General features: G+C 40.9%; 1 protein-coding gene across 1 annotated transcript in view; it reads right to left on the bottom strand.

Moving 5' to 3' along the window:
• Nucleotides 1–15,000, bottom strand: part of LOC122808956 (calcium/calmodulin-dependent protein kinase type 1D-like) — a 1,068,410-nt gene that overhangs the window by 352,753 nt on the left and 700,657 nt on the right. The window contains exon 4 of the mRNA XM_044080114.1: nucleotides 11,550–11,624. Coding sequence (XP_043936049.1) covers nucleotides 11,550–11,624 — 75 coding nt within the window. The remainder of the gene's footprint in view (nucleotides 1–11,549; nucleotides 11,625–15,000) is intronic.

The raw sequence follows: 15,000 nt of genomic DNA, 5'->3' as shown, positions 1-15,000 counted from the left end.
GAACTCCTTAAAGAAAAATGCTTGGGCAGAAACTAAAGATTTACAAGACTTAATGCAGTCTGCATGTCAAGTAACTAAACACACTTTGCACTGTAGTTTTGATGCCCTAGATGCTTCTTGCAGGGCAGCAGTCACTGGATCTGTCATAAGAAGACATGCATGGCTTAAGGAACAACCCCTGCTAGACGATGTCAAATATAAATTGTTGGATGACCCCTTGCACAAAGATAACTTATTTGGCACTAAGGCAGAAGAGGTCTTAAAAAAGATGGAAGAAAAAGCAAAATCTATGCAAACAGTTAAGGATTTCTTACAGGTCCAGCCCCCTAGGTTCAGCTGTCATTGTCCCTCCAAAGCACTGGTCCTTTCCTATTACGAGTAAACCAGCCCAGCCTAGGCCCTGTGAAAACAGAACCCCCAGACAGCAGCCTCAGGGAATGCAGAGATCTAAGAAGTGGACTACCTCCACTTCAAAACCAGGGAGTTCTAAGCCACCCCCTTATGTAAGAACTCACAATGACTCACCTCCTCCACACACCCCCCTCTGCCCACCTTCACTTACCCCTAGGAGGAAAACTCTCATTTCACTCAAGCACCTGGGCCACCATTACCAAGGACCAATGAGTTCTGAACATTGTGTCTCAGGGATACATATTTTCCTTCCACACCCTTCCAACCCCAAAAGGGTTCCCAGATCTACCACCAAATCAATGGGCAGAGGCTCAAAAGCAAATATTTTTCCTGCTCTCTAAGAGGGCAGTAGAGCATGTTCCTGCAGAACAGATAGGCCAAGGCTTCTACTCCAGACTTTTTCTGGTGCCCAGAAAAGAGAGCACCTGGCACCCCATCCTTGATCTATCCATTCTAATCACCTTCCTGGTGATCCCAAAATTCTAACACCCTCATAGCTCTCAACCTCTTAAGAGGCTAATGTGGAACACAGAGCCTAACAATGTGTGACAAACAGCCAAAATGTGGAATACCCTATTTTCGCACTGCGCGAAAGTGTACCATTTCCATGGTGCCTGGTTGAAGTGGACTTTCAGACAAAAGCATGAAGTTCAAATACACAGCCAAAAATTAACAGTACATTTCTAAAATTCCATAAAAAAAACACAACTTGTAATTTAAACCAAACTATTTTATACCTTACAAAACCATACATAATCAAATACAAAACAGCACTACTATAGAGCATCATGCTAAAATTAAAGCTACTGCCATACAGCTTCCAGCTAAAACTGTCCATTACTATTTCCTACAATATTACATTGCTCTAAATGTTTGCTAAACACTATCCTACTTTAAACCTCCAATATGGCATTAATTGGTTTAATACTATCACTGGCCCACTGCAGTCCTTACTAATTCATTAAGGAAAAGATTACATTTCTGAGCAGACATCCCCCAATAAGTAAATAAAAAAAAATTCTTTCTAATCCTAACTTTCACCAACTGAGCCAGATTCAGTCAGGAACGTACCTCTGTTACAAGTACATCAAGCAGCTCCATTAGAAACATCGGGCTCCAAAATTGAAATGGCTGAGGCATGAATTTTGATGGAAGAAAAGGAAAGGCCCTTGTGAAGCATCTCAGTTAAGTATTGAAGAATATGTGGTAAATTGGGCACTCCTGTGCCCATCCCGAGTCTGGCTCCAGGAACAGAATCTCTTCCGTTTTTTCAGCATAGGATTTTCTACTATTAGGCCTCCTTGCCTCCAGAATGACAGCCATCACTTGCTTACTGAGGGATGGCAACAGAGAGATCAGGTAATTAGCCAGGCTGCAAGGCTCAGAGTTTGAAGCTGTGGGTGCAGAATCTGGCCCTCCTGCTGGGACAGAAGGGCAGGGGTCTGAGGCAGGTGCCATGGTTCCAGCAGTGTGACACTGCGCAAGAGGGGATACCAGTGTTGGCGTGGCCAGTCTGGTGCAATCAGTATTGTCCTTGGTTTGTCCTGTTTGATCTTTAGTAGCACTTTGGAGAGGAGAGGCAGAGGGGGAAAGGCATAAGGTGATATTTTTCCAGGTGAAGGGACAGGGCATCCACTTTCCAAGCTTGTTTGTGGGGAGTCCTTGTGCAGAATTTGTCCAATTGGTAGTTCTGAGGGGAGGCAAACAGGTCTATCTCTGGGCTCCCCCATTTGTTTCTCAACATGTTGAATATCTTTGGTTCCAGTTTCCACTTGTGTGGGTCCATGAGATTTCTGCTTAGGTTGTCTGCCAGTGTATTTAGCTTGCCTGGCAGGAATTGAGCTTGTAGGTGCACTTGGTAGCTCAAGGCTGTGTTCCACAGAGCCATGGCTAATCTGCAGAGAGGGTATTAGTAGGTTCCCCCTGCTTGTTTATGTACCACATAACAGTGACATTTGTCCATCTTTACCAATAATCGTCCTGGAAGAATGTGGTCCTTGAAGGCTGTCATAGCATTCTGTACAGCTAAAATTTCTTTTTGATTGATATGCATGTGCATTTGATTTGGGTTCCATTTGCCCTGAATGCACTGCCCTGCTAAGTGAGCCCCCCATGCATAGTCTGATGCGTCTGTTAGGGTTTGGGTGGCAGGGGGTAGAGTGAATGGCAGTCCCATGTTTTGGTGGCAGGTCTCTGCCCACCAAAGGAACTCTATCTGTAGACAAGGTATGATAGGAATCATTGATTCTAGGTCTTGAGAATGTTGACACCATAGGCTTTTTAGATACCATTGTAATTTCCTCATATGCAGTCTTGCATATGGAATTAGTAGTATGCAAGAGGTCATGAACCCCAGGGCTTGCAGTATTTTCCTTGCAGATAGCTGGGTCTTTGTGGCCAGTAGTTTGAAATAGGCTGTCAAATGAACTTTTTTCTCTGGCGTGAGATAGGCCATCTGGGAAGTTGTATTCAAGCTTGCTTTCAGGAATACAATTTGTTGACAGGGTACTAGATGTGATTTCCTTTCGTTTATGGTTTACCCCAGAGAAGTTAGTAATTTCTTTACAAATGCCAGATGATTTATTAGTATGTCCTGGCTTTCTGCCTGAATTAGACAATCGTCTAGGTATGGGTATATTTGAATATTTCTTTGTCTGCAAAATGCAATGACTGGATCTAGGCACTTTGTGAATATCCTAGGCGCAGTAGATAAGCCAAAGGGCAGTTCAGAGAACTGATAGTGCATGTAGCCTGCTCTGAAGCATGGGTATCTTCTGCAAGATTCCCTTATTGGAATGTGCAGGTAGGCTTCCTTTAAATCCAGTGTTGCCAACCAGGCATTTTTGCCTAGCATGGGAAGCAGCTGATGAAGAGTTAGCATTTTGAATTTTGGGATTTCCAAAAAGGTGTTTAGGATAGACAGGTCCAGAATAGGACTCCAGGAATTGTCTTTTCTGGGTACCAGGAAAAGTCTGGAGTAGAAACCTTGCCCCCACTCTTCTTCTGGGACAAGTTGAATAGCTCTGATGCTTAGAAGAGAGAGAACTTGCCTTTGAGCCTCTGCCCACTGATTTGGGGGGGTAGGTCTGTCCAACTGTTTAGGGCTGGTAAGGAATGGAAGTGGAATCTGTACCCTTGGGAAACTGTATTTAAAACCCATTTGTCTTGGGTAATGAGTTCCCAATTTTCTGCATGCAGGGCGATCTTTCCCCCCTAAAGGAACACTCAGTTGAGCAGGGCTTGGAAGGTTTAAAGTTAAGTCATTGTGACAGTTTACCATAAGGGGGTGTCTTACTACTCCCAGTTTTGGAAGTGGGAGCCCCCCACTGCTTAGGCCTGCGAGAACCTTGGGACAGAAGCCTGGGTGTTCTGCTGGCTCTGGGTTTGGACTGAGAAGGCCTGGAAGAGGCAGGAAAAGACCAATTCTTAGAAGGCAAATGCCTACTAAATCTGGGAGGCTGTACTTGCAGGAAATCTTTAACAGTTTGTATAGATTTAGCTTTTTCCTCCATCTTTTTAAGTACTTCTTCTGCTTTGTTGCCAAACAGAAGGTCTTGGTTTAAGGGAGCATCCAGTAATTTAGCTTTAACATGATCTGGCAAAGATTGCTCCTTAAGCCAGACATGCCTTCTAAGTGCAGACCCAGTGAGATCAGCTCTGCAAGATGTCTCTAATCAATCAAAACCACATTGCAAAGTATGTTTTCCAGCTTGTTCAGCAGAATGCATTACATCCTGTAATTCTTTATTTTCAGCACAGTCAGGAATCATTTTCTGTTTAAGCAATCCAATAATATGTTGCTGATACTTTAACATATGAAACTCGCAGTTTAAGTCCCTAATGGCCAAAGCTGCAGAAGTGTATACCTTCTTATCCCATCTGTCCAGGGCCCTGTAATCTCTATCAGAGGGGGTAGGGGTTTTGGCAGTAGTAGCCTTAATGCCCTTGGGTCCCTGTGAAATGGTCTCAGGATCCGCAGTAGGATTTTTAAAAAGGAACTTGAGAGTCAGGTACCCTGTAATGCCGGTCAGGTTTTCTAGGAGCAGGAGGTAAAGAGTCAGGATCCAGGCTAGATTCCGAGATGGCATCATCTACAAATGTCCAGTACAGGAGGGATGGCTAAAGGCCTGTGTTGAGGTAGAAGTAAGAATTCTCTAAGCCTCTTTTTGGAGTCAGAGTAATCCTGGCTTTCCCAGCAGACATGCTCCCTAAAAGTATGCAAGGTTTCACCAAAAGAGAATTCCTCTGGAGGAAAAGCAAAGGGAATGGAGTCCTCTGCATCAGAATCCTCATAAATAGATAAGGGTAACTCCTGGTCATCAGAAAAAACAGAAATTCCAGAATCCTGATCAGAAGAATCAGAAGGAAATCAGTCCTAGGTCTCTTAGAGGGAGAAGGGTGGCTTCCCCTGATTAGACTAATAAGGTCTTCACCCATTCTTATCATTTGTTTTTTAGGCAAAGGGGCCTGACCATGCAGTCTGGGCATTGTTTTTTCTAGGCACTGATCGAGTTTTAGGCATTGAAGAAGATGGCGTTGGTTTAATATTCAAGTCAGTAGGCCTGAATACACCCTCAGAAGCTGGTGCCTGCACAATGGCTCCGGACCGATCCAAGGTAAAGACATCCGCAGGTTTCACAGTTGAAGAAGCATCTCACAGCATACCGGACTCCAAATGAGTCTCAGAAGAGGCCTGTGAATCTGAAGTAGCAGGTATCAGGAGCTGCGAAAGCGCCTCACTGTGTACCGGCGAACTGGCGACTAGCTTAGGAGAAGCGTCGTCGGCAGCTTTGGACCTATGTGGCCTGTCTCTGTCTTTATCTTTGCGTTTTTTCAGAATGTCGGTAGTCAGGTGGCTTACTGCAGTCATTTCTGGATAATTGAACAGAGTACCAAAATATTTAGATCGAAAATGAACCGACGACGAATAGTATGGGGGTTGAGTAAGGCAAAAAAACGACAGCGAGGTACATCGTGGTCTAGGCCTAAGCAAGAAATGCTGTACGAATGAAAATCTTTATGAGGTATTTGCTTTCTACAAGAAATACAATTGTTAACTTTTACTGACATCAGTTTAGAGCAAGAAAAAGGATCCCCATGGGGTGCTTAGCTTAGCTGAAGACTTCAGATCTGAAACTCTAAAACGAATATTTCAAGAGTCGGCCGACCAGCACTTGTGAACTACTTCTGCTTTGGGCACCGCATGGCAAGAAAGACTGGTGTAATGGCATTGGCTGCATGCTTTATACCCCTGACTACCTGACGTCATGGAAGATGAGACAGCAACTGACGAGGGACCCAAGACTTTGATAATCAGGCCGATTGAGGGCTACCTGCAAGCAGATAACCCAGATGTGATGACTGCAACAGTGAAACATGAAGAGCATCTCCAAACATCTCCAGCCAGGAAAAGAAATGCATTCCAAAAAATTAACGTAAAAGTAATTGATCTGTGATACCCGTTTTTTCAAAGTATTGCAGTGGAGTGAAAACCCTTGTGATATTACTATTGGCTATGTTGTTAAGCAAAAGTCCTATACTGATTGGCCAATTTCTCACCACATTGGCTTGCTTTGCCTAGAAAATTAATTCTTGATTGGCTTATATACATCGATGCGAATTGGCTCTATTTGTGGTATATGAGCCAATCAAAAAATGCAAAGCAGAGCCACCACTGTTCAATGGGGAACAGTAGAAAAGCACCTCAGAAAGCCTTTAAATGCAGAGTATTCCGCATAATCCAGAGCACTTGACTGCTCAGCTCACCCTCCAGCAGCTGCTACCCATGCTCTCCAAGGACACTTGGTTAGCCACCCTAGATCTAAAAGAGGCCTACCTCCACATTCCTATCAGGGAATCATGCAGGAAATATCTTCACTTCAGGGCAGGATCTCAACACTTTCAGTTCTCTGTGCTTCTCTTTGGCTTATCTACTGCTCCCAGAGTTTTCACAAAATGTCTGGCTCCGGCCATTGCCTTTTGCAGACAAAGAAATATTCAAATTTACCCATACTTAGATGACTGCCTTATTCAAGCAGACTGCCAGGAAAAGCTGCTCAAGCACCTGGCCTTTGTAAAGACCCTATTAACCTCCCTAGGGTACACAATCAATGAAAAGAAATCCAAACAGGTGCCCACCCAAAGAATAATCATCTTGGGAGCAAGTCTGAACACAGCATCCCAGATGGCATACCTTACACCAAAGAAATAAATTTTCCTAACAGCCTACTCCTCTCAACTAACCACCAGGCCCCAGCTATCTGCAAGATAGATCCTGCAAGCTCTGGGGTTCATGGCATCTTGCATACTACTCATTCTATATGCCAGACTGCATACGAGGAAACTTCAATGGTACCTAAAAAGCCTTTGGGTGTCAACACTTTCAAGACCTGGAAACTCTTCTACATATACCAGTGAAGAAAAAAACAAATCGTCCAATGAACAGCTGCAGCAAGCAAACGTTCAATCTCTTATTTGAATGATATAATGTTGTGTAGTCACTTCTGTTAAAATGATAATTCTTCCACTGAGTAAAATCAGCACACCTTTATTTAGAAATGACTGTAAAGCGAACAAAGACTTTAAAAACAAATAAAACCAAAATCTTGTGAAGCGCTTTTCGCCTTCGCAAATGCGAAAACTTCTTCAGACTAATTCCTTCCTCCTACAATTCTTCCATTATGTAACTTCCTGTGACATCACTTAGTTTAATTAATCAAAAATGCAAATGCACTCTATTATTACTCACCTCTCTCTCTCTCCAATCCCCTCCATTTATACCACTCTCGCCCTCCATTCAAACATATTGTATATCTCATTCGAGTAACACATCCAAGTGACAAGAGATGAAAACTCAAAATCAAAACTTCTTATCGTGGGGACGGACCTAACTGTTAACAACGAATACATTTTGGATACATAAACAGTTTGTCCATACCTCCATGTTTTATATTGTAACCGTTCCAACACATTTTAGTTACAATTTTTTGAAAATACCATACAAGTCCGGTAATAATATCAGTGCTTGATTATATTAGTTATTGTTGTTACTAATGCTATAACAAAAATAAAAATACAAATAAAAATAATAAATAAAAACAAAAATACATAATGCTCTTGGTTCTTATGTTAGCTATCAAAAATCTGTAACTTATTCCTACTAATACGATACACTAGTTCCTGTCCACAACAATGGGACCTATCTTAACTATATTAACTATTTGTACTAGTGTAAAGTACATGCACAAGTCAGTCTACATATTTATTTTCTGTTAGTGTTCTTGACAAGAATTTTGTGTATAAATAAACAAATTCAACTTTTAATATTAATCAATTCAAGAATCTTATTATAAAAGTATTTTTTCTAGTATGTTGTAACCATAACATCTCCTGTTGTTAACATACTACTCAATATACTAACTGTCGATTTGCCTACACTTCAATTACATTTAAATTTTTTATCCTTAAAATACACAAAATAGAGTATATTTCATTTATTCCAGGATATAAACATGCATTCGTGTTAAACTGCCATATTAATTCAAATCTCTCTAATAAAAGACTGTCTGGACCCCCTCTAACATCTGTTTTAATTTGATCAATTACTCGAAATTTAAATAAGTGGTCTGGATGTTCAATTATGTGTCTTGCCAAGGCATTTTCTGTTTTTTTTATGTCCTATTCAAATCTCTCTAATAAAAGACTGTCTGGACCCCCTCTTCCATCTGTTTTAATTTGATCAATTACTCGAAATTTAAATAAGTGGTCTGGATGTTCAATTATGTGTCTTGCCAAGGCATTTTCTGTTTTTTTTTATGTCCTATACTATATAGATGTTCGTATAACCTCTCTTTAAGTGTTCTAATGGTTTTTCCTATATAGAACACTTGGCAATGCTGGCACTTGGCAAGATACACTATCATTTTTGACTGACAATTAAATTTGCCCCTTGTTTTATATTTTTTGTTTCTAATGTGGAAGGTCTGACCAATGTCAATATGTTTACAATAGTTGCACATTAGGCATTTATACATAACTGGATTCTTACTGTTAGTCTGTAACACATTCTCCAAAAGTCTATGTTCGCTTTACAGTCATTTCTAAATAAAGGTGTGCTGATTCTACTCAGTGGAAGAATTATCATTTTTACAGAAGCGACTACACATTATATCATTCAAATAAGAGGTTGAATGTTTGCTTGCTGCAGCTGTTTGTTGAACTCTTCTACATATAATTCCTTGACTCACAAAGGAATTTCTTTGGTGGGCAACAGCATACTCCCACAACAAGGGACTGCCCTTCTCCCCACCCCTCGCCACCTAGACCCTCACCACAGACACATCAGACTACACTTGGGGTGCACACCTGGATGGCAGGTGCATACAGGGCCAATGGAGCCCTCAGCAAATCCCTCTGCACATCAATCAAAACGAGATGATGGGTGTGCAGCATGCCTTGATAGCTTTCAAACCCCTTCTCTCTCCAGGGGTTCTTCTGATCAAAACAGACACCACTGTGATGTGGTACATCAACAGGCAGGGAGGGACTCACTCCTACCTTCTATGCAGGCTGGCCATGACCCCTTGGCTCACAGCCTCTTCCATGCAACTACACCTGTTAGCACAATTCTTGCCAGGGTCTCTCACCTCTCTGGCAGACCAATTAAGCAGAAACCTTCTGGACCCACATGAGTGGCAACTCAACAGAAGTACCTTCACCCTAATAACTCGGAAATGGGGAATTCCGAAGGTCGACCTCTGCCTCCCACACCATCAGCTCAGCAAATTCTGCATCAGGGAGTATCACTGCATGGCTTTGAAAGTGGATGCCCTGTCCTTCCCCTGGGTCAATCTATCGGCCTATGCCTTTCCTCCCTTACCTCTCATCCCCAGGGTACTGATCAAAATAAGGGAGGAAGAACCAAGGACCATTCTTATAGCTCCAGACTGGCCCTGACAACACTGGTACCCCTTGCTGCGCAGCCTGTCCTGCTGCCTCCATAGCATCTTCCTCAGATTCCACACCTACTGACCTAGAGGGAAGGGGAATTCATGCATCCCCAATTGCAGACACTCAATTTGGCAGCTTGGCTTATTCCCTAACCCCAAACCCATCTGCCATCCTCAGTAAACAGGTTCTGGATGTTATCCGTGAGGCCAGATGTCCTAGCACAAAAAGTATTATGCAGATAAATGGAAAAGGTTCTGCACCTGGATCCAGGCTAAGGGAGCCAATACGGCACAGCCCTCCATCTCTCTCATCCTGGGTTACTTAGCTGACCTACTACACAGTGGTATCGCTTTCTCCTCTATAAAAATTCATGCCTCTGCTATTTCTGCTCATTTTCCCACTGAGCAGCCCCTCTCACACCCTTTGATCCAACAGTTCTTCAGAGGGGTTAGCAACTTGAGGCCCCCCAGAAGGGCACCAACACCAGCTTGGGACCTTAACTTTGTCTTGGAAAAGCTCACTCTGCCCCCTTTTAGCTCTGCAGAAGCTGGTTCAGAATTGCTCTCCTGGAAGACAGCATTCCTTCTGGCCATGACTTCAGCCAGAAGAGTGTCTGAGCTGCAAGCACTCATGGCTGTGGACCCCTTCATCATCTTCCATGCAGATAGGGTATCCCTCAGAACTAATCCATCCTCCATGCCCAAGGTGGTGTCTAGTATGGCTCTCAACCAATCCATTCATTTGCCCACCTTCTTTCCTAATCCCCAGAACAAGGGGGAAAGGATTCTTCACTGTCTAGATATGCACAGACAGCTCAGATTCTATCTGGACAGGACTAAATCCTTCGGAAAGTCTGATCAATTGCTGGTTAGCTTTGCTACAGGGGCAGAAGGCAAAGCAGTCTCCAAGCAAACCATTTCCAGATGGATAGCACACTGCATCCGTTTCTGCTACAAACAGCATGGAAAGCCTTCCCCCAAGGGGGTCAGGACACACTCCACCAGAGCAGCCTCCACCTTTGCAGCTTTCCTCAGAGGAGTCCCCACCAGGGACATCCTGGAGGCTGCCACCTGGACATCTGTTCACACTTTTACCAAGCATTACCACCTGCCTTTCTTCTCCAAATTCAGGGCAGGGTTTGCCTCTGCAGTCTTGCAGGGCATCCTAGCCAGCCCCTAGTTTCCTTGACTGCCTCTACCCATTTCTTCAGCTTTGGGAATCTACCCAAATGTGATGACTGCAACAGTGAAACATGAAGAACATAGTACAGTGGTGTACACTTACCATAAATGTAGATGTTAGAGTGTATTCACTGTTGCAGTCCTGGTTTCCCTCCCCCTTTATTCTCCTTTTGTTACCATTCTTCCTTGTTGTTCTCCTTTCCTTACAAGGGACAAATTGGTATTTATTTTCCACTGGTGGGGTTCTTCCACCAGAACCTGGCCTCCTACTTTGGGGGCTCCTGACAGGTTAGCGCAAGAAAAACTGATGTAATGGCATCGGCTGCCTTGCTTTATACTACTGACGACCTGACGTCAGTCCTCAAGCGACAGCAACCAACACAGAAATACTAAGTCTCTGGTATTTGGGCTGGTCGAGGGATACCCTGGCAGGGATAACCCAAATGTGATGACTGCAACAGTGAATACACTCGAACATCTACATTTATGGTAAGTGTACACAACTGTACTTTCTTTACTGGGTCATGACTCAGCCAGGATACATTGACAGTCCTCAGTGTGAGTTAAACATATGGATTATAACTTTGCAGATTGTACTGACAGACTCTTCGATGCCATGCAATTCTGCTTAAAGTGAATCAGTCAAACTGATTTTATGGAGCACTGCATATATTACTCATAATACTTAGCATTCTGTGACTTTACCATAACGGGATTCTTTAGAATTTTGTTGTATGGCCAGTGTACATTTTGCTAATGCATTTCTCTGAGTTACTTCTTTGCAGCTCTCTATCTCTTTTTTCATACAGGTATATTGATCAATCATCCAAAAACTCATTTATTTTAGTTTGCCCTACATATAAAATTAGAGTTATATTTTCTTCCATTTTCACATAATGGGATAAAGCAGAGTTGGACCGGTATACTGAGTATAAACTGAAATGAATAAATAAAATCTACAGAAATATTCAGAAGTTCTACTAAGCTTGTCATGATTTTAATACTTACAGCTCCATAACAAGGTAGAGGTAGTCCGGATTTTCATAGATCTCTTCCAGTGACACAATGTTCTCATGCTTGATTCTGAAAATGAATTCAATAACAGTTTAAGGCACACAGATAACAGGAAAAGAATGAATTCTTACTTAATGGATTTTGGACTGCTGACTAATAAAAACAATAAATTCATTTATGAGTCCAAAGCATATCAGCTCAATCTGCACTGCTAAACAAAAAAACGTCTGCCGAAAAAGTATTAGTGTCATATCTCATGCTAGGCTATCAATTATTCCATTTATTTAGTGACCAGTCACAGCTGTGCAGGAGCTATTACAATTTTTAGTATGTGTGTTTCCGTTTCTGCAAGTGATTATGACAATACCTGCAGTAATTATTCCCTGTACAGAAATCTTCTTAGGTTTGATGCCCACACAAGTGCAATGAAGGAGGAAACAAACAAATAAGGCAACTGTAGCAGGCCGAAATGAACCCTAATGTTCATTCCTGTCCCACAGTATGTTTATGAACATCAAGCTGAAATAAATCCGAGTGAAAATATGTGACATATGTTAAACATCAGACTTAAATGAACCTTAGTGGCAATCATGTCACATAATATGCTTATGACTATACTGTTATTTCTGTTTGTCAAGTAACTTTTACATTGCTTGAGTAAATTCTACAGCAGCACTTTGCAGCCATTTTCTCCACTTAGTATAATAGATAATTCATATATTTTGACAGAAGAAGCTTAACTAACAAGCATACTTTAGTGATTTTCAAAAATAAGTTCTTGAATATACAGCATGGGCAGTCCTGAAAACAAGGCAAATAATATGGATGAAGCAGTACAGAAAAGTCCAGAGATAAGACTAAGACAAACCAATTGCTCTGTTTCTAGACCTTGTGTTCTGGTAGCTTGTCATTCCTTTAATGTTTCTGAGCACTTAATTCATGCTGAGGCTAGATGGCACCAAAGTAAGTGGTAAGTACTGTTTATTTCCATCACCTCAAATGGGGGTTCACACTACTTGTGCAGCTTCCTTTCAGTAAAATACTACTACCTCATGTCTCCTTTAAGTCACGTATCCCACAACTGGGGGATCATAGTCAGACTGCACTTAACAAGTTTCTACCAACTACAATAGGTTTAGAAAATGGTCATGGATTAAAAGGTATACTTGCTATGGAAACACGTATCTTTCCACGTTCCTTTACAAGTATCCAGGCTACAGCATGCATACCTTTGTGTTGCTATGATGTCATATCCAGGCTCTATCCTGGCTAACAGCATTCAGCTTTTTCATGCCCCCCTGATGTTTTGTCAAGGTGTTACTAAACATAAGCTACTCTGTTATCTTAGTATGCCATTAAATATTATATATATATATATATATATATATATATATATATATATATGTGTGTGTGTGTGTATATACAGATACAGATGTGTAAATATAACAGATATATATATAGATATATAGATCACCCTTTTTCCAAAAAATACATATTAGTCAACTAAGAATTCATTAACTAACATGTTAATCAAATGGACTGCATTACAAACAGCAAAGATCATTGAACACTGGTGTATGGAAGTTATTTTTTAATGCCGCTTTTGTGAGATATAGTATATGCAGACATACATATATATCTGTATAGATATCCACTCCAGGTTAAATCTAATTGTGTCACATGTTCAGATAAGTATAAACAGATTTGCCCTAAAAAGCTTGTAAACCCAGATACTGGTAAAAAATAAATAAAAACTTTATTTTTTTTTAATTTTTGACTATGTACCTCAATGACTGTCTACTGTACTGTCTAACTAAAACAGTTACCTTCTAACCTATTATGTATTAAAATCAATTGTATGTTCTATATTTTGTTCTCTCATGTACTGCATTCTGTTGTACTGTGGAGCTTTTCTCCCCGGGCCTCAGCGGAAAATGGACCCGTGTCCAGTCTGACTTCCCCGGTAAACAAATGTAAATAAAATAAATATATATGATAGTCATTGAGGGGGTCAAATTGGGCAATCATCGCACCAAAACTAAGATGGTTTTAGATGATCAAAACTCAGCTGAGCAAAACTTGCCAGGTTTGTTTCAGTGCCATATCACAAACACTGGGATTAGGGGAGTTTGCCCTTTCCCCCATACAGCAATCTCAAAGATGGTATATATATCACTATTCTCTAACTACATTCCTAAAATATGGAATAAGCTACCAACAACCCTTACAACCTCAAAGAGCTCTATTATACAATTTGAAAAGCTCCTTAGTACACTTAGTAGACACCTGGCTATGTTCCTGCAACACTCCTGAACAGACCTTCTTTAGTGTCTCTGCCAATTATTTATCCTTAAAAATAAAATAAAACAAAATATCTCATTGATACTAATGACATCTATAGGTAAACAGCACCCTGCATCACTAAATCATATTTTACTATGGTTGATGTATAATGAGAATGCTTCTTACTAAAGAACTTATTCATTTATGTATCTACTGTTTACTAGCAAAGTAATTACCTACTATAGTTTTGTTAACTTCTGTTAAGTCTGTAACTTGCACTGTTTGCTTCTCCCATATATACTGATGAAACATTTGCTGCTTCTTTCTTACACGGTGCTGTATTTCTAATTTGTATTTCTATTTTGTATTAATACTTTTTCTGGAGCTTTCCTCCCCAAGCCTCTGCTGAAAAAGGACCAGTGTCCAGTCAACCTTTCCCGGTTAACGAATGTAAAATAAATAAATAAAATATATTTAGCAGGGGGTGTGGGGGGGTGCAGTTTGTCTCAATCATTTGCATGCCGATTATATGAGCAACTGTCAGCTAGACACACACACAGTTTATATATATATATATATATATATATATATATATATATATATATATTTATATATATATATGTGTGTGTGTGTGTGTGTGTGTAAATGATTACAGAATGGGATATCAAAATGCACAAAACATCTATGCTGATACTTGAAAAACATAGTAAAAACATAGCAAACAGCTAGCTATCAAAAAAGAACAAATTGCCCTCTTTTACTGTCTCTTAACCATAACCCTAACCATAAAAATCACTTCAGAAAAAATTTGGCTGAATAGTGATTCTGTTAGGGAAAAAGGGTCTTTCATAATTTATTCTGTACAGGCAGGAGAAGAGTTAAAATTATCATGCATGAGTAAAATGAACAGATGAAGGCAAAACAGTACTCACCAACAACATTGATGTGGTCAAAACTTTTGTCACAATTCCACACTCAGGCATAGTAGAAAAGTTAAACTGGAAATAAGCCCATATGTCACCTCCTGGATTGCCATCTGGCTCACAGGATGCAGGAAATCAAAATAGGGGCAGTTACCTCCACAAAGAGACCCATCACCAGTGGAGTCCGCCAGGGTATCTGCTCTAGGACTTCTCCTGTTTGGTATCTACTTTTCTAAAGT

This window comes from Protopterus annectens, chromosome 8.part0, assembly GCF_019279795.1.
Source record: "Protopterus annectens isolate FY-2018-M chromosome 8.part0, PAN1.0, whole genome shotgun sequence".
Taxonomy (NCBI): domain Eukaryota; kingdom Metazoa; phylum Chordata; order Ceratodontiformes; family Protopteridae; genus Protopterus; species Protopterus annectens.
This window is presented reverse-complemented; position numbering and strand designations above follow the sequence as displayed.